Genomic DNA, 19,698 nt, shown 5'->3' with positions numbered 1-19,698 from the left:
GATGTGCCATGCGTGAGATATTCTACACAGTTCAGTGAGAAAGAGAAGGCAAAGAAGGAGAAATAATAAAGCTATACATTTATTCTGCTATAGAATTTTCATTTTGAGGATGTCTTCTATTTAATCAATCTAAAGCAGAAAATTAGGTAGTGAAGATTTTGATGCTACATTTAACATTAACCTTAGTAATAAATTAAAGCAGAGATGAACTCCAAGCATACGAAAAATGTTTAAACATTATTAGCCTGTGCCTTCTTGCAGCTGTCACACTTAAAAGCATTCTTTAGATTATTTAATAAAAGATTATATTTTCTAACTTAGATGAATTGCAAATGAACCATATTATATACCCAAGTTTGAATAAGTAGGTTTATAAAGATCATGTTAAACTATTGTTAGATGTTTACACATAATTATTTAGATGTGGACAAAGAGAACTAAAATGGAATTATATATAAGCCATAAAGTAAATTGTCTGGGGCAAAAGTTTTGCTAAGATTCAGAACTACTGACACTACTTTGCAATATTTTCGTTAAATGCATGAAAAAAGAAAAATCCGCAATTCAAATAATCTCTACGATGTAATGACATTGTTACATTTATAAACAGCATTGTGGTTAAACAACAATAATAAATTGCACACTAATCCCCATTCTCTCCCACAAATAGAGCGAAACAAAAACATACAACAAAAATTGCTGATTTACAGAGTAGGAAACAAAAAGATCTTCCTTTCTTATACGACTCCATTCTTAGAGGGCCTTGAACACAAAGTAAAGACAGGACCAACTTCTAGACTTTCTTGAACTCACTGCTGGGTTAGTCCTGAGACAGCTTGCAAAATTCTGTTCTGATCTTATCCATTAGTGTAAACTGCCCTACAGATGCACTATAGCAACTAACTTTATTCTCAGAGATTGCTGCTCACAAGAACTAACTGTAATGTCTAAACTTGAGTCGTCAGTCACAAATAGAATTAGGCAACTTGGAATGACTAAGGTTTATCTGTTTCTATTCTCCTCCTTAAAAGGATACAAAGAAATAAGAATGGCCAGTCATAATCAATATGGAGTCAATAGTTTCTAAGGTACATATTCTGTAAATTGCAGTACTTCTTCTCAAATTATATTCCAACTTCCCCCATTCTTGATTCAATCACAACAATTCCAAGTTTATTCTTTTCATATATTAGAGTTCTGTGAAATATTTAGTTTAGAGTAATAAAGAAATTTTGCTGAAAAATTAAAATATACCTCTAAATGAAATGCATTTTAGCTATTTTCATAACTATTTTCATTCATATACCAGAAAGTATCCAACTGCAAACTGTGTGACACTAGAACCTTGTATATCTCAAGTTAAATAATCACATTTCTAGTAATTTCATATCTGATACTATTAATAATAGTAATAATAGTGATAATAACCCTTCTTGCTAATAATTAAAAACATTTTTTAATGAAGAAAAACACATAAACACATTCAAACATGAAAACTATACTGTATACAAACAAAAGAAATTTTTTTAGTCGAGAAATAATTGAGGGTAAATTAAACCATTTATTCTTTGGAGAACACTGCTTGGAGGAGTGGAATTGAAGGATATATTTAGGTACAGAATTTTAAATAGGTGGCAGCTTCATTATTGGAAATATATTTGAATCTATGTGTGTATGTGTGTGTGAGTGTGTGTGTGTGTATGTATAGACAGAGAGGTAAGTAGATTAAAATGTATCTGACATTTTGCCACCACATTTTTCTATGTCAATGAGAGTTTTATAAAATGTCTATGCATAATTATCATCATAAGATAAATGATTTTTTCTACCATGCCAAGTATATATCATCGTCAATAAAATTGAGCAATATAAATAAAGAACAAGAGAACACTCAAGTCTTACCTGTGTGAAAGTACCTGAAGTATTTCTGTAATAAACAGAATAATATTGTATAATCCCATTAGGTTTTGAAGGAGGTGTCCAAAAAAGAATTATAGATGAAGAACTGAGATTTGCGTAATGAACATCTTTGGGAGGATCGCTTGGTGCTATTTAAAAAAAAAAGGCAATTGAACAAAAAATTGTACTTGTGGCTTCAAATAATGTCTGAGTGTTCTAAATTTTACTTGCCTTTGATAAGTGATGATAATTGTTTTTTCAAAAAAATAATAAATTGGAATGACATCTAATTACAAGTCAGAAATGAAATCCATGAGGTTCATTCCATGAGGTTCATTGGGTCATCCCTCTAACACTCTACCTATAGCAACATCCAAGCAGAGGACAGATAGATTTCTTACTCATAAAACACTGTTCTAGTTCTAAAACATACTTGCAGCCCTGGATTTGAAAACAACCTTGTAACAAGTTTCCAACATTGAATACATAATATGAAATTCTGACTTAACTTAGAATTTTAAAATCGAATAATAGAAGACAAAGGCAGAGAGCTGACTTCATATATTTTATTTTGTTTCATGTAACAAACACACACAGTGCTTGCTAAGTGTGCAGTTTTGCGTTAAGTGCATTTACAAAAATAGCCCTGTGAAGTAGATACTATATTGTTTCTGCAATACAGATGGGAAATTGAGGCACAGAGAGATTAACTAACTTCCCCAATGTCACACAGCTGGAAAATGACGAAAAAGCAATTTTGCACCCAACCAATAGATAATATGCTTAATGATACATTTTTATATTTAACACTCTTTTGTCTGAGTAGGATATTCTTTTACTTGACTTACATTGAAAAGAACTCACCTCCCTCAGGTGTTCGAAAGTTAACGATATTGCTTCTTGTTTTCCCATCACCAAATCTGGTGCTAGCTGTTACATATGCACTATAGTCAACATTATAGTCCAAATCTGAAAACTCTAATGATGTTTCAGTTACATTAATAATTTTTAATGATGATCTATCCCTGTAAAAGAGAAAAGAGATATTTCTGTATAATTGACTTTTAAATGAAATGTTACATATATATTTTGGGTGCAAGTACATTAAAAATAAAATTTATGCACAAAAATTTATCAATCCAGACTAATAGGATAAAGATGCCACTTATCCTGAAATGCTGAAGAGTGAATTTCAGAATAAATAAACTTCTTTGTTTTCAAGCATATTCTGTAATTCAACCAAGTATTAATAAGACATTCATATTAGAGTTTTCTAGAACTGATTTTAATGGATCTCTAGGAATCTAAATTCGTTTTCATACCAACGTTTTAATTGGTCTAATATTTGTTCTTTTTAAATGTTGGAAAAATCTTATTTATACCATATATTTATCAAACTCATTTTCATATATTATACAAAAGTAACATTTACCTAAGATCAATTCATATACATAAGTAGTAAATATCTGACTAGATTATGTAAAATAGCAAGCTAGTGAGTTACCCTTTATTTATTTAATTAAAAATAAGACTGAAAATAATGTATGTATAACATATAGAAAAGATAAAAATAGAGCTCACAGTTCTTACTCAATTAAAATCTTAAAATACTTAAAATCCAGAAAAGAAAATATTGACTCAAAATTCTCCAAGTACCACAACAGGAGGGCGAAAAAGTCTAAAGAACAAAATATTGCTAAGTAAAAGAGCACTACAATTATTTTATTTCAGTCATGTTAGTTCAGGCTCCATAGTTTTGAATTAGGTATAGATTAAAACCTAAATTAAAGAATGAACATGGATACAAAGGTGCTGAAAACTGCATTTTAAAAAGAAATTTAGATTTTAAGAATAACAAAATTAATTATTAAAGAATTTAGGTAAAAAAATATGATCTATATTACTGTAAAAGTGTATATCTCAAATAACCTCATTTTTTTCTTCTTTAGAAACACAAGGTATCCAAGAAGTAAATGGATATTACCTCCGAAGATAAATGTTCCCCCTAGACTATTGAAATATTTGAATTCTTGAATCATTAAAAAGAATAATAGATTTTATATAAATCAGGGCTATCTACAAAGAGATACATGTCAGCCATGGTTTTACCATTACAAAAGCATCGATTCACTGCAAATATAAGTATGGTTATCTGAAAAATAGGTGGAAAGCTTACCATAGTAAGAAAAATATGGATTCAGAGTATGCTATTGGAGATAGGGAAGATTAGCCAAGCTATTCAGCAATTTGAAACAGTTTGATCAGACACCCTTTCTCAGAAGCAACAGGGAGAAAGAACTTTCTTCAACTTCACTGAGACACCAGGAGAGGGTCTCTTCAAAATCTTAATGCGATGTCTCTCTCAGAGAAAGATGCCTTGTCATAGAAATTTTACCCAGTTCTATATTCTTGTCATCAGAACACTGCAATATAGTTAATCCAATTTATATCCCTAAAGCTATGAAATTAACTAAAATAATCTAATTGCATTATATCTATTTTGAAAATTCCTTTTCAAGCATATTTTTAAATGCTGTCTGCTGCCTCACATTGCCTTCTTGCCCTGATCTTCGTAGCAAAATATTTCAGATAAGTACCTGCCTACAATAAGAAAAACCCCGATTACATTCTATAGATAGTGAAAAATCAAGGCAATTACCTGGAAAATGCAGGTCAAAAATAAATTTTGTCTCAAATATCTGTATATTTCAGTAAAAATAAGATAATCTTTATAAATTACCTAAATAGACTCAGTAATTCACCTCAGTTATTAGCATTTATAAATATGGTTTCTACATCTATCCCGATTTATCTTCAGAGACTATAGTGCTAACAAAATTTTGCAGATACTAATGTGTGTTGTCTGTTTGGGGTTTGTTTTCCTTTGGGAGTTTAGGATTGGAGGTGATATTTTAATGACTAAGGTAGAAAAATATCTAAATAAATAATATCTAGCATAAATAAACTTCAATTGAAATTTCAACTTCTGATACATTCAAGTTCAGAATGTATCTTAGTTATGTAAGAGCTGGTTTGCCATAAAACTGAGAACCGAGAGAAATGGAAAGGAAACAGAAGTGATGCTATCCCTGAGTTCCTGACTCCATCTTTCTTGTTCTCACATTGTTGCCATATCAGAGGAAACGTACATTAACCTTTGGGCTGAGGCCTGAGCTCTCTGCTCTCTGAAGAGCGATCTCAGTGAGTGATCTTGCAGTTCAGAGCAGTCACTCCCTCCCATGCATGAGAAACCCAGCTTTGACACTGTCATAATCAGCTGCTACTTCTGGTTTTAGTTTTGAAATCTGTTTTGTTCTTATTGGTTTAAAAATATTATAATAGGATTATTTTGTGTTCCATTATAGTGTTTTATTTTCATTTATAAAAGTATATGTTCTGTATTTTGATGTGAATAACAATGATCTATATGATTATTTTTTTGAGGTGTGGATTAGCATTTCTTTTCTTTTTATTTTTGTAGTTGACTAATTTGAATGTATCATAGATATTTAGCCTTTCTTCTATAAATTAACATTTAGGTTGTCTCTCTTTTTTTTCTTTAGTTATTACCAACAATGATGCAGTAATCACTCTTACACAAATGTTTTTTTCATAATGGTAGTTTTATTTCTGCAGGTTAAATTTCCAGGAATGATTATTAAGTCAAATGGTTTGAATTTTTTATGTTAATTTTTTGTTTGCTGTTCCAAAATAATTTTTGTTTCAAATTATAACTTATTATAATTTAGAGTCACAATAATAATGTGTGAGAGTATACATTTTTGCAACTCTCACTACTAGTCTGGATATTAATCTTGATTTCTGCAAGTTTAATAACAAAAAAATCTATTTAATTTGCAAATCTCTGACCATGAGTGAGATTGAATGTCTTTTTATGTTTATTGGTTATCTGTAGACCATTTAAAAAAATAATTTATTCACTGATTTTCATTTCTACATTTTATTTTAGTCTTTTAAATGGTGGACAATATATGTGGAAGTTAGGAGGGCATTGTTCTTTAGATAGTGCTGCAACCACTCCCTCCATCTTTGTTTGTGTCACTCATCATCCCAATCTGGCTCCAATATTCCATTTCTACAATGCTATTTATCACTTCTTGACACAGCTCATTCATGCTTCCTCCAAGCTTCATATACTGTTTCCACTGAGTTGTTGTCCTGACTTATACATCTATCTTTATAACCTTCATTCCAAAATGGGAGGTAAATTCAGGAAATTTGAAATGACCCTCTTCCCATTCTGATTATTAATCTATATCCTATGTTCAAACCATTAAACAGTTTTAATACAATGAAAATCTTTTGGAAAACTGGAGAAAGAAAAAGGATGAAGAATACTTTCTAGCATATGGAAAGCCATTTTCAAAGGTAAGTTTTTATTTTACTGGGGGATTTGACTAGTGACATTTAATAAAAAACTGCATTAGAATTGTTCTGACTTCTTAATATATTGTTCAGTAAGTATTTTAAATTATTTCACATGGGCATATTTTATCTCCAATTAGTCTACAATTATTTTAAAATTCTATCTCCCCACAGAGTTTAATACACATTTGTCGGACTGACTTATTTAAAATTGCTTCTCATAATTACTGCTAAGAAAACTGAGAAACATTTAAAAGCCAAGATCTGTACATAAGCTAGAATTGTCAGCATTACTTTCATCCCAGTCTTTAGCTAAACCTTATAGGGCATTCAGTCTGGAGTTTTTAAACAAAGGAGAAAGCTTCTGTTAAATTTTACTAACAATATAGAAGTAAAATTGCTAAACAAATCCAAGTTCAATTCAACTATAAGGTAAATAAATATTTTATAGCAGTCTACTAGAATACATCTCAATCCAAAATGCATTAGAAAAATAAGCTTACAGTGCTGTAATAGAAATTCATTTATTTAATGGTAGTTACTTTAGGAATGTTATTTGAAAGCATAAAAGTATAATTTATCAATATTTGAGGGAAAATGCTACTTATCATCCTGTTAGATCATAAAATTTATTTCACAAAGCAAACTTTAGAAGGAAAAAATAATTTTAAATGCAGATTTCTGAGCATATCATCCACAAACCATACTCACACGGTAGTGGATATAAAATGATTATACATTAACCTTCCTCATCCATTTTGCAAAGAAATATTCATGATAAGGACAGAAGTCATACAGTGCAACAAATGTAACGCAGTCTGAATTTTGCAGACATATTGAAAAGAGTAACTATCCAAAGATATTGTTTTTAAAAGAATTTGGTAATTATTGGAACAACTGAAATAATGCAAGCAGAATTATGAGAGGAATATGGACACCCTGAAACAGAAATCCTGCTAATAATGACAGCCACCATTTATACAGTCATTTAAGGGAACTACACAGATCACCGAGGGGCACTTTTAGTTTTTTCTAACTCTGTAAAATTGTGTCCAAATCTTGGAGTCACCACTCTTGATTAAAAAGTTTAGAAGTTAATTCATCTGTTTTTTCATCCTTGTAGCCAATCCATCACCAAGTCTTGTCAACTCTTCTTCACAAATGTAGCTCAAAGCTACCCATTCATCCTTCCCATTGTCAATAACATCTATTGCCCAGCCTACTAAAATAGTATCCATACTGTTTTCTGTGCTAAAACTTTTGCCCTTTACAATTCATTCTCCATAAAGTATCTAAGTACTTGAAATTCTCCAACAATTCCCATTATTGTTAAAGTTAAAACAAAATCCTTACTATGGCTTGGCTCCTGACCTTCAACTGCCTCCTATCACCCAGTATTAATCTCCTCTATCTCTGTTACCTCCAGCAACACTGATCTTCTTTCTGGTCTTCAAAATGGCAAGTTGTATTTTCCCACAGAGTCCATGCATTTGATGTTCCTTCTCCTTGGAAAACTCCAACCTACAGATCTTCAGATGACAAGAAGTAACTTGTCCTCCTCAGATCACAACTCAATACCACTTTTTCAAAGAGTTATTGCCCAGACATCTCATCAAAAGCAGCCCCCCCTCTTTTTTTTTTTTGTTTCCCTCATTTGTTTGTTTATGAGTATATAATCCAGTTATCCTTTAGAATGCAAGCTCCTTGAGGGCAGGGTCTTAGGTGTGCTTTCTTCACAGATATATAAGCACTCTATCAAAATTGTGAATGAAGGAATGAAAATGAATAGATAAATGAATGAAAAGGATAACAGAGGGAAATGGTTACCTTCTTCTCACTGCTTCTCTTCCCACTAACATCTCTCATGTCACTCCTAATTTTGCCAGGACTAGGCAAAATGACTAGGAATCAGTCAATGAAGAACACAGGAGTTACAGTCCGACAGAGCAGTATGCAAAAAGTTTAAAGAGAGATTGGGAAAAGAAAAATCTTAGTTTAGGAGAGAGAAGAGTAGATTTCTTTAAAATATTATAGTCTCTTAATGCTGGATCTTCTAAGTCAGGAATCTATAAGTAAGAAAATTTTTTGTTCTATAAAATATTGTTAAATTATATTTTCTGAGTTGAGAGTTTTAAAATGTACTAGGAAATAAGTTATATAACTGATGAATCCTTTTAAGAGCATTTACAATAGATCAAACTACAGATTTTTATCTATTGTTCATGAAGCAGTATAGCCATGTCGTTAATTGACATGAGATGCCTTATAAGATTTCATCTTTTTCATAACTAATTCATAAATAGATAATCAGGTAAGAACCAATGCATAAATAGGTAATCAGGTAAGATGATTAGAAAAAAATAAATCCACTACTTACATTTCAGTGGAAAACTGACCTTAGCAGATTTCGGAAGAAATGTCTTTTAGTTAAATTTTATTTAAAATTTAGTTAAAATTATTCTGCTTAAGAAAACTTAAAATTATAATAACTTAGAGAATATTTGTGTAAACTCTAGAAAAGTTTAAAATTATATACTGCATTCACATAAGTTGATCAGTTCATAACTTTTAAAAGCAGAAATTTAGTATAATTATGCATACTGCATAATTGTTTTTGTTTTAATTACAAAAATTACAACATTTGACTATGCTTAGACCTCTATATAATATGGGAAAAATTTGTTTCTTCATAAAAGCATATTAACTAGCCTACTAGTAATTAGGTTCTTAATGTAGTATCACATTCTAAAAAAAAAAAAAAAATCCCTAGGTGAACAGCAAAAAATTAAAAAAAAAAAAAAAAAAAAAAAAAAACCTACATTCCTATTATGTTACAGATTAATACTTGTTCTCAGAACTATTTCCAAAAAAGAAAAAATTCTTACCAGACATAAACTGTGTAATAGAGGATAATTCCATTTGGCTCCAGGGGTGGTTGCCATGACAACTTCACTGTGACACCAGACAACTGTTTTACAAAGAAGTGTTGGGGGGGAGATTCAGGAGCTGAAAAGTTAGAATATTGGACAATACATTTTATTAAACATATATTTGAAAAGGTTAAAATGAAAATGCACAAAATTTTTATTATAAACTTTCTGGTAAATGAATCAGGTACAGTGTCTTTCTCCATGGGCACCAGAGACTGTTTACTTTCAAAATGAGATGATAAAAGGAGATTTTGCATGGTGGTGTAAGAACATCTGTTTCTATGATTCAATGGAAAAAAATATTTCATGAGAAAAAAGAACAGGGGGTATGTCATAGTGATTCACCTACTGTTCAAGAACATCTTGGTAAATTATCACCCTCTAATAAAAATAAAACTATTGGGTGAATTAGTATAATATACAGTTAAAGAGCTCCCCCCTCCAAAAAAAAAATAGGTGGAGAAAAAAATCACACATCCAAGTAATGGGAAAGTGATAAGCATAACATTGGGAAGCAGTTAAAATGATTGACCTTACAAATAAAAACTACATCCTCAACTGCAGTTGTGTCAATAAAACATAGAACGATATCAAAATCTGTTCACTGAGTCTTTGAAATTGAATGGTTTACAAAGGAAACACCAGCATAGCACATAAATAGGAAAAACAGTTTAGGGTCCACTTCTAATTCTGCTATAATAGAATAAGGATTCAAATACTTAGGCCATTCTGCATTGACTAAGCACTAAAAAAAATTACTATAAACTAGTTAGCCAAGTTTACATTTCCATTTAGGTGAAACATTTAGAATGGCATTTTTCAGTGGCTGTGTAACAGCACAATAATGTCTTAGAATATTAATATATAACTTCTTGCATACAAGAGGGTATAAATTACTAAAACTTAGATTATTGTTATAGTTATACATGGAAAGGGAACTCATATGATGTTAATAGAAATTCAGAGAATTTGCTGAGATCTTCAAACAACGTTAATTTATAAATTAGTACATGCACAGATCACCTTTTCCTATAATTTGGAGAAAATGCTACCTAATTTATCTAAACTTTTAAATTTTTCAGAATAATTTCAGTTATAGTTGTGTGATACACACAAATGTGTGCATGTGTATGTATTTTCATTATTTTGGTAACAATTTTCTAAAAAAAGTTTATTGAGCAGAGGAAAGTTTTATGAGATGAATCCTACAGAATAATGGTGACAGCTAGCTGTATTTATATTTTCATTTGGTATTCTTATTAGCACTACAATAAAAATGCGATCAAATACTGATCATTACAAGAATCCATATATCTTTTGGAGATGTCTGTTTCCTGATATGCATTACTCTGACGACTCTCATTTGTCAAAACAAAAGCCTATAACATTTTCCCTCATATCTTGGCAAAATTTAACTATTGTTTATTATTGGAAAATAGGATTTCAATCAAAAAACCCACTGATTTAGAACATAATATGTTGTAACTAAGCATTACTGTTCTATAGTATGCTTTGAGACATTTATGTGGAATATCAGATAATTTTTGGTATTTTATATTTAATCTTCACTATATCCTTGGGTATATTCTTTTTTATATAATACTTTTGATTGCTTAATAAATGAAATTAACATGCCTATCTAAATAAAATTCTGCATATGTACTATAGTGGACTAAGTTTTAATCATTTCGGCATTTGTATTCTGAAATATAAACAAATGAAATTTGAAATAAATTAATATAATAATATTATAATGAATATAATATAATAATATAATAATATAATATAATATAATATAATATAATAAATTTGTTAAAATCTACCCAATTCATCATGACAGAGCATATGAGGAAGGTGAGAAGGGTCTTCATAAGGCTCATACTCCCTGCTGGTAAGATCTTTCCGTTTTCTCACCCTGCATCTTCCTTCAAGTCACAGCTTGGCCATAACTTTCTCAGTTACACTTTTCCGGATGCCTCAGAATAGCTAAAGTCCCTCTTTTGTTCTGGTCAATAATTTTGGAGAACACTTATACCAGTAAATAGTATTATAAAAATGATTTGTCTATGTGTTTGTTAAATTTCGATCCCTTCTACCGAACTGCAGTCTCCATGACAACAAGGAGTTCCTAATATCCAATAAAGCAAACTCTCTCAAGCCTTTATCTATTCTCAATTTCCTGTAATTTTTTGATAAGGGGGTTTTGTTCTTTATCCTATTCCTTAGCAATTGTATAAATGACTTTGGCCAAGGACTTGGATGAAAGTTTATTTTGACTCTGTACATTTAACAACCCAGGCAATTCGGATATATAGTATAATTAGAAACTATTGACTTGAGAGGTAAAAAGCTCTGCCCGCTCAACATATACATTCATTGCTGGCCTATGTTCCTTCATATAACCTCAAATTCTCAGAACAATTGCATTAGATTAGAAATAAAGAAGTGGGTGATATGTCCAGAACGGCATTGCTAAAATGACTTAATATACCTTTCTTAGGTATTATCTAAGATAGAACCAAAGCTAACCTCCTCTAGCATTTGACTATTGTCTCATGGAAAAGAAAAGATTGATTGATTGGTTGATTAAGTTAATTTTACTTTGAGAACAAAAAGAAAATCTAACTATAAAAAATGAATATGTGGGCAGGTAAATTTTGATGGAGAAACAAGCATAAATAAGTAGATGCTGTGACTAAGGAAGACTAAACACTGAGAAGATTTAGAAACTAGGGCAACCCAGAGCACCCTATCACCATGCTTTGGTGAAGTAATTTGATAGAAGTGAAAATACAAGAGACCTGAAATGGGAGAAGAGGGCTCCAAAGACTTTATTATTTTGAATAAAATAAGAACAATGCAGAATAATGCCTTTCTTCTAAAAGTATACAATGCACATTTTGTCCTGGCAAATGACTAGAATCTGAATTTCCACAGGGAGCAACCTATCTCGAAGGTAGGGAGACTTGAAAGAGAAAGGGAAAAAAGATCACCTATAAATACTTATGATACATCTAAGCCCACCCCCCACAGCAATAGGACTTCCTTTTACAGAAAAAAAAAAGAATAGTCTCAAAACACACAATGTATAAAACATAAAATGCAAATCCAAACCCAAGTATATTCCTCAAAACTACTTTACTTAGCATGATATATGCCTCTAACTTGGTGAGGTACCAGTGTAAAAGGGGTCCCAGTAGTAAAGTTGATTTTATTCAGATTAGGAAAGGTGTGTTTAAATATTCAATATGAAGGCTATTAACATTCAGGAATAGCATCTTACAAATTATGCAGCAAACCTGAAAAATACCCTGAACTCATTAAAAGCTAATTCTAATATATAAAAAAAATGTTGCAGGCTGACATAACAGACTCTACTACAAAACTTATGTAAATGTATATTTTTATGAAAGTAAAAGTTGAAAAACACAGTTATAACTAACACATTAGTTGATGTTCAAACCAGAATTTTAGCCTTAAAAATCCCCATGAAATAAACATTAGTGATTTTTTTACAGAGCGCAGAGGACTTCAGAACTTAAAAAAAAAGCATTTTACACATGACTTTATTAAACAGAAATCTGACTATACTAGCTCCTTTTATGGCATGACAATGAAATCTCTATATAATGTTGAGTGAAACAAAACCTGATACCCAAGGATAGGGGATTTTTACATTATAACTTCATTCTTTTTTTAAACTAAATTTTTTGGGTGACATTGGTTAATAAAATTACATAGGTTTCAACTATACAATTCTATAATACTTCATTCATATATTGCATTGCGTGTTCACTATATATCTTCATTCTACATACACATTTCTTGAAATGTGATGGATTCAAATTACACCACTATGCACTACTATATTTACCATCTTCTTCAGTCAGTACATTTATAGGTGCACTCCGAACTCCTTCACCTTTGAGTGTACTAGCAGACACCTCAATCATATATTGGGTGTATTTATTCAGTCCTAAATAGAAATAAAATAGATATGTTGAACTTACAAAATATCTTTTAATAATGTGCATGAGACAAACTATGCAATGTCTCTTAACAATCTTCCAAAAGTAAAAACTAAATAAAAATGTAGTTCTATGGAATAATAACTCCTATTATGAAGACACAATGATATAGGATAATGTGGACAAGGATCGACCTAGAATATTGTTTCATGTGACTTGGAATAAACTCCTAGCTTATTTAACCAAAAAGTCAGAATTGTCATACTCTGTATAAAACTAATTGCACTTAACTATTTATAATACAACAACAAGCTAATATTTGTAGTCATCTGTCAATACAAATATAAATATCCAACATTATACTTTTTTTTTACCTTTAATATTCTGAGTCAAAGAGGTTGTATCTATAGTTCTTTCTTCATTTCCATTACTTCTCTTGAGATAAATTGTATATTTTTGTATGATACCATTGGGACTACTTGGAGGAAGGAATAATAGTTCAATCTCCCCAGAGGAAATGTTTTTGTAAGTAATATTTTCTGGTGCACTATCAGGCACTAAGATAAAAATGAAAAAATGCATAAAACAATTATATCCTAAAAGTCTATTCTGCTGAAGTTCTCATCCAAATACACTAGGAGATATATATCTCTCCTAATGTGTGATTGTAATAAATGGAGTAGGGTGTAGATAAATTATATACTTATAACTGCATAAAAAATTCATCTCAAAAGAAAATTAATAATACAATTTTACAGTATAATGTTTATTATTATTAAAAATACACATAACCATATTAAGCTCTCATACTGCAGAACACACAGCAGATGAAAGAGGATCGAAAACACTTAAAAATTGATTTTGTCTTTCATTAAATATATACATATTGTTAATAATTAGTTTTTGTCTATAAGATCTATGACAAGGCAAGTAATCTTTCCTAAATATAATGCTGTATATTGTGATCTGTTAGCACATCAGTCTCCTAAGGATACAGGATATCATTAAATAAAACACTAGTTTTCTGTATCAATTAATGTTCTTATTGTATTGAACACAATGGTCATAAGTGATTCTCTACATGTATTCAAATACTAACACTACATATGGGATTCCAATTCTGGCAAAATATCGGAATATGTACCCTAAACTAAGTGACTATCTTAATTAAAATAATTAAACACTGCATAAAATTAAAATAAATTTTTTCTTTTAAAGAATTTCTGAGTAGTCAAGAAAGTTAGAAATCATTGGTGGCCAAAAAATAAAACAAAATAAAATAAAACAAACAAACAAACAAACAAACCAGAAAAAACAGGTATCTAGAGATAAAAGCGGGTACTAAAGCCAGCTTTGCCACAGAGGGTATTGGTCAATCCAGGAGACTTTGAGTTTTTGTATTAACAGTTGTGTGAAGTGCCAGAGAAAGCCTTGGACCAGTAGAAGGGTAAGAGAGATTCCTGCATAAAGAGCTGGAACCCCAAAATAATGCAATTTCAACCAGAGACATTATATTGGACTACTGTAGGGGGCACTTTGAATTCTGCAGAGTGTCATAGAATTCAACGTGAGTAGTGACTTGTGGACTAGAGCAATGCAGTTCATTCATTCTCAGGGAATGGAGAGTGAGAAGTAAAGCCACCATGAAAAAGGGGACAAAAAATAAACTTTTTTTCTCTTGTTACTCTTTTGGATAAAGATGTAGGAAAGAAAGAAAAATTATACAGTTTTGGAAAAATAAGCCTGGACCTAGGAACCTATGTGGTCCAAATCCATGCTGCCTATATCGTCTGCAAAAAACTTCTACTTCAGAATTAAATGAAAGTAAATCTGTAATCCTGAGTTTCTGTTATTCAAAAGCAACTAGCAGGAGTGAACATAAATCTTCTCTGAAAGAACTGAACTTCAACTCAGGCCACATAAATTTCCCACAGATAAAGTTTCAAGAAATATGAGCTCACTGATAAAATCACTAAACACCCAAGCAAATTAGGCACCAATAGTTAAAGCCAGCGAAGGAAAAGGAAAAAATAACACACACACACACACACACACACACACACACACACGGACTTCAAAAGACTTTAGCTATTGAATTTATTAAAAAATAAAAATATGAATGTTTAATATATTTCAAGAAATCAAACATTTGAAAATATGAATAAATAATTCTTTAGATAATAATAAATAATATAAATAACCAGGCAGGTTTGAAAGAGACCCAAACTTCTAGAACAGAAAAACAAATGAACTAAAATTAAAATTCTCTTGATGTATAAAAGATCAGATTAGATAAAGACAGAGAGAAATTTAGAGAAAAGAATGATGGTATTGAAGAAATTATCAAGACTATTCCTCAGAAAAAGAAAATATGAAAGATATAAAATGGCAATTAGAAGTTAGAAGTTATACCGAGGGGATCTAAGATAATAGAATAAAGAAAAAGACATTTTCAAAAGGATAATGGCTAAGATTTTCAAAACCATTGAAAGATTTCAAACTTCAGACCAAAGAATTCCAATAAATCCAAGCAGGAAGTTTTTAAAAAAATTATATTTAGAAACATCATTGTGAAAGTATTGATCACAAAGAAGAGATCTCAACTGCACCAGAAAGAAGATAAATCACCTTAAAAGGAATGACAATTAGACTGACAATTGACATTAATTGAAAAATTACTGGAATTCTATACCCAGAAAAATTAATAAGAGCAAAATAAAAACATATTCAGACAATCAAAAACAAAGAGAATGTCATCAATACCACCTCAATAAATGAAATGGTACACAATGCACTTAAGGTAGTAAAATATTCACTGAAAACCACGGTTATAAAGATAATGATTTAAAAATTGCCTGCATAGAACAATAACAATAATGGCTAATTTGTGGATTAAACAATATAAATTAAATATGTTAATATTATTGTCATCATAGAGTCCCACTATTAGACTCTTTCCTTTCAAAAAAAAAATTGAACCTTTTTTATTAGTATTCTAAATACAATGAACATAAAAACTGCTACTAAAAAATTTAGTATCGAAATAAAATTCAGAAGTCTTGAAAGTGTAGATACAGTGCCCTTCGCATTCAATCATTACCTATTATGAAGTATACTGCATCTAAGGCAAACTTAACAGGAAAAATGACATATGAATGTTGATAGTTCTAAAACTATAGGAAGGATTATAGATCAGTACATAGTCTGATGTAGAAATATACAGCAATATAATTCTACTATCCCTTCCTAAATACCCCAAATCTTTCCTAGTATCTTCCCAAGCCAACTCATTAAATTGAGAAAAATCCTCAACGACTACTCTGAATGCTTTGTTAACTTTCTGGCTCTCAGTAAAATCTCAGACTTGCCAAGAACACTGTATCTTAGCCCTCTTGGGTAACAGGTGCCATCTGTTTTTCTCCATAATCCCTATAACCATAAGACCTGGGAGTTGAGTAGTTGTATTTATTGCTCCTCTTTGCCATACTCAGATCTTTTCTCCTTCCTCCTTCTTGAAGAACTCCATATGCTACCCTTCCATACAACACTCACCTAGTGATACTTTCCCACTCTCCAAACATCTTAAAAATTTTACCACCTGGATGACTGACTTCCTCTCTGTTACTCTTAGAAATGCCAACATGGACACAAATGAGCAGTCTAATTTCCTGAACTCTGTATCTCTTGATCTCCATAATTCCAATAATCTTTTCCTCTACTTCACCTTAACCACCAGCATTCATGGCAACACCCGAGACCTTGTCATTACCAGTAACTGCCAGTGTTCCTCTTTGGCAACTCCCTTCTATCTTTCCAGCTTACTGACTCTCGTACTGCCAATCCAACAATCTTACTCTCATCAAATCTTCACTGTTCATCACTCACTTTACGTCCTCACCATCCTACTTACTCAGGTCAGAGTCCATAGTCTGTCACTAAAATCACTCCCTAGCAATTTCCATCAACTTATTTTTCTATCTTACTTACCTGGCAAAACTCCAATTTAGTTTAAACCAAACTCAGTGATGGTTCCACATTGGCAATGTAACAGCTGAAAACGTCTGAATAAAATATTGCTCCATGCTGACTAGCCTCATTTAAATTTATAACCTCAAATCTCAAATGAGTCTTTTTCACTGCCTGGCAGCTTACATATTATTTGGTTAATTTAGTCTCTTGCTCTGTTGTATAAATTTTCACCATCTTCTCTCTCAACAAATATCTAATACTCTCCTCCTCCTCCTCACTCAAAACTGATAAACTTACTCGTTTATGGAAAAAATAACAATATTCAGAAGGGAACTACATTATCTCCCTACTACCAATTTTCTTTTAATTGCCTTCTCTCCTTACTTCTTTTCAAGGCTTAGCCCTCCACTTCTGTACTAGATTTTATTCCATCTATCTAGTCAAATGCTTTAGACTTGAAGTTAATCCCTGTCTGTTGCATTATTCATTTTCTTTCTTTCTTGAATTATTTCTATCATTTGTATACATGTGAACACATACACAGATTGTATCTATCACAGTAACGCCCCCAAAATTCTCTTAATTCTATTTGCCCTTTCAACTATTGCTCCATTCTATTCTTCACATTATATCAAAATTCCTCAAATTTGCCTTTACTCATTTCATCCATTTTCTTACCTATCACTCTCTCTTAGTTCACGTCGGCTAGGCATTTTCCTCCTATATTTTTTCCATGAAACCTTCTGTTGTGAAGTCATCGATGACCTCTGTCTTGCCAAATCATTAAACAGTTGCAGTCCCTCATCTTACTTCACTGTCTGCAGCATTTGACATAGGAAATACATTTCTTCTGCTTGAAAATCTTATTCACTTTCCTTCCAAAACAAGATCTTCTCCTGATTTTCTTCCTACCTCAGTGGCCACTTTTGCTTAGTGCTTGATTGGCTCCTCCTTGACTTCTCAAAGTCTACAGGTTAGATTGCCCCAGGACATAGTTTTACGTGTCTTTTCATCTCTATTCCACTCACCCTGATGTGATGTTATCTCATCCCTTGATTCTGAATATCAGAGATATGGCAATGACTCCAAATTATGTATTCAACCCTGGATCTTCTTCCTGACTTTCAAACATATATCCAACTGCCTTCATGACAGGTACTTGGGTATCTCAAACATGTTCAAAACAAGACTCCTGCATTCCTCCAAACTGTCTTTTCCTCAGCTTCCCATCTCAGTAAATGAAAATATTTATTCACTCAAATACTCAAACCAAAACCTGATTGTTAATCTTGATTTATCTCCTTACTCCGAAATCTAACATGTTCAGTAGCAGCCTTCTAAAATTGCAAATCACACCATGTTCTTGTTTCATAATTCTCAAATTGCTTCCTATTAAAATTAAACTCCAAACTTCTTACATTGGCACCTGAAAATCTGCATGGTCCCCCTTAATCTCTCTCTCCCTTCATCTGCTAATTCCCTCCACATAATAAATACTGCTTAAATGACAAAAATGTTGTTCTTCCTCAACTATATCAAGTGTCTTCTCAATTCAGGAACTTGGTAATTGGTATTCCTCCTTATGAAACACTTTCTTTCCTTATCCTCATCTAATTTAATCCCATATATTGTTAATATCTCTGGGCATACATAACATCCTCATAGAGGCCTTTTCTCAATCCTCTATCGCAAATAGCCGCTCACTACTCTGTAACTCTCTTCTTTCCTTCCTATTTTTTTCTTCATTAAATTTACCACTACCAAAAGTCATATATATTGTTTGTTTTATTGCCTTATTTTCTGTGGCCTTTTAGAATGTTAAGTTCCAAGAGGTAGGAATTTTGTCTTACTGTTGTATCCACAGTGCCTACGAATGGTAGTACATGACATGGAATGCATAAAAATCTGTTCAGTGAATGAATAAATATGTTCAACATGATACAGGATATATTAAAAATAAGAGAGAAACTCACAGCTAAGAAAAATAAGTAAAATTGAATATTTTTAATTGTGGGGAAGAAAGAAATTAGTGATGCTGTGCTTTATTTTTATAACTCAGAATAATTTCTAATTTAAAAAAAATTCTCATTGGCGTTTTCTAAATTTTCCTTTTGGAGTTGCTGGCCTACTACCAGTAGTCAGGATATAAATATGCATCCCTGACCCAGATTGATATCCTTTGCATTTTTATTCATTTATCCTTAGGGGAAAACCAGTGCTGGATCTTCAGGGAAAGTAAAGCAAGACGACTTGATGACTTACTTTTGGACAGTGATGATGCACTTAGAGTTTTCTGAAATAGCATAGTGTTTCCAATTGTAGAAGTATTATGTAAAATAGAAAACTCAGGAATAAAAAGTAATTGTGAGAGTTAGTTGGAATAAGCTGAATCTATGTAAAAACTAAAAATAAATAATTTCAATCATGATGATACTAAAATAGAAAGTGGGAAGTTACCTTTAGTATGCCGAAAGATTGTTTGGCATATATAGTTTTAATGTTATATAGACAAATTAAGAAATGTTATTAATTACTATAAATTTATA

At 31.4% G+C, this 19,698-nt stretch overlaps 1 protein-coding gene across 3 annotated transcripts in view; it reads right to left on the bottom strand.

Moving 5' to 3' along the window:
* PTPRQ (protein tyrosine phosphatase, receptor type Q) overlaps nucleotides 1-19,698 on the bottom strand; it is a 179,937-nt gene that overhangs the window by 123,329 nt on the left and 36,910 nt on the right. For all 3 annotated transcript variants that reach the window (XM_023521148.1, XM_023521153.1, XM_023521158.1), the window contains exons 17-21: nucleotides 13,558-13,740; nucleotides 13,090-13,191; nucleotides 9,171-9,291; nucleotides 2,764-2,924; nucleotides 1,903-2,048 (exon numbers count right to left, since the gene is read on the bottom strand). In XM_023521148.1, coding sequence (XP_023376916.1) covers nucleotides 1,903-2,048; nucleotides 2,764-2,924; nucleotides 9,171-9,291; nucleotides 13,090-13,191; nucleotides 13,558-13,740 — 713 coding nt within the window. The remainder of the gene's footprint in view (nucleotides 1-1,902; nucleotides 2,049-2,763; nucleotides 2,925-9,170; nucleotides 9,292-13,089; nucleotides 13,192-13,557; nucleotides 13,741-19,698) is intronic.

The sequence above is a fragment of the Pteropus vampyrus genome, unplaced genomic scaffold (assembly GCF_000151845.1).
Source record: "Pteropus vampyrus isolate Shadow unplaced genomic scaffold, Pvam_2.0 Scaffold9, whole genome shotgun sequence".
Lineage (NCBI taxonomy): Eukaryota > Metazoa > Chordata > Mammalia > Chiroptera > Pteropodidae > Pteropus > Pteropus vampyrus.
This window is presented reverse-complemented; position numbering and strand designations above follow the sequence as displayed.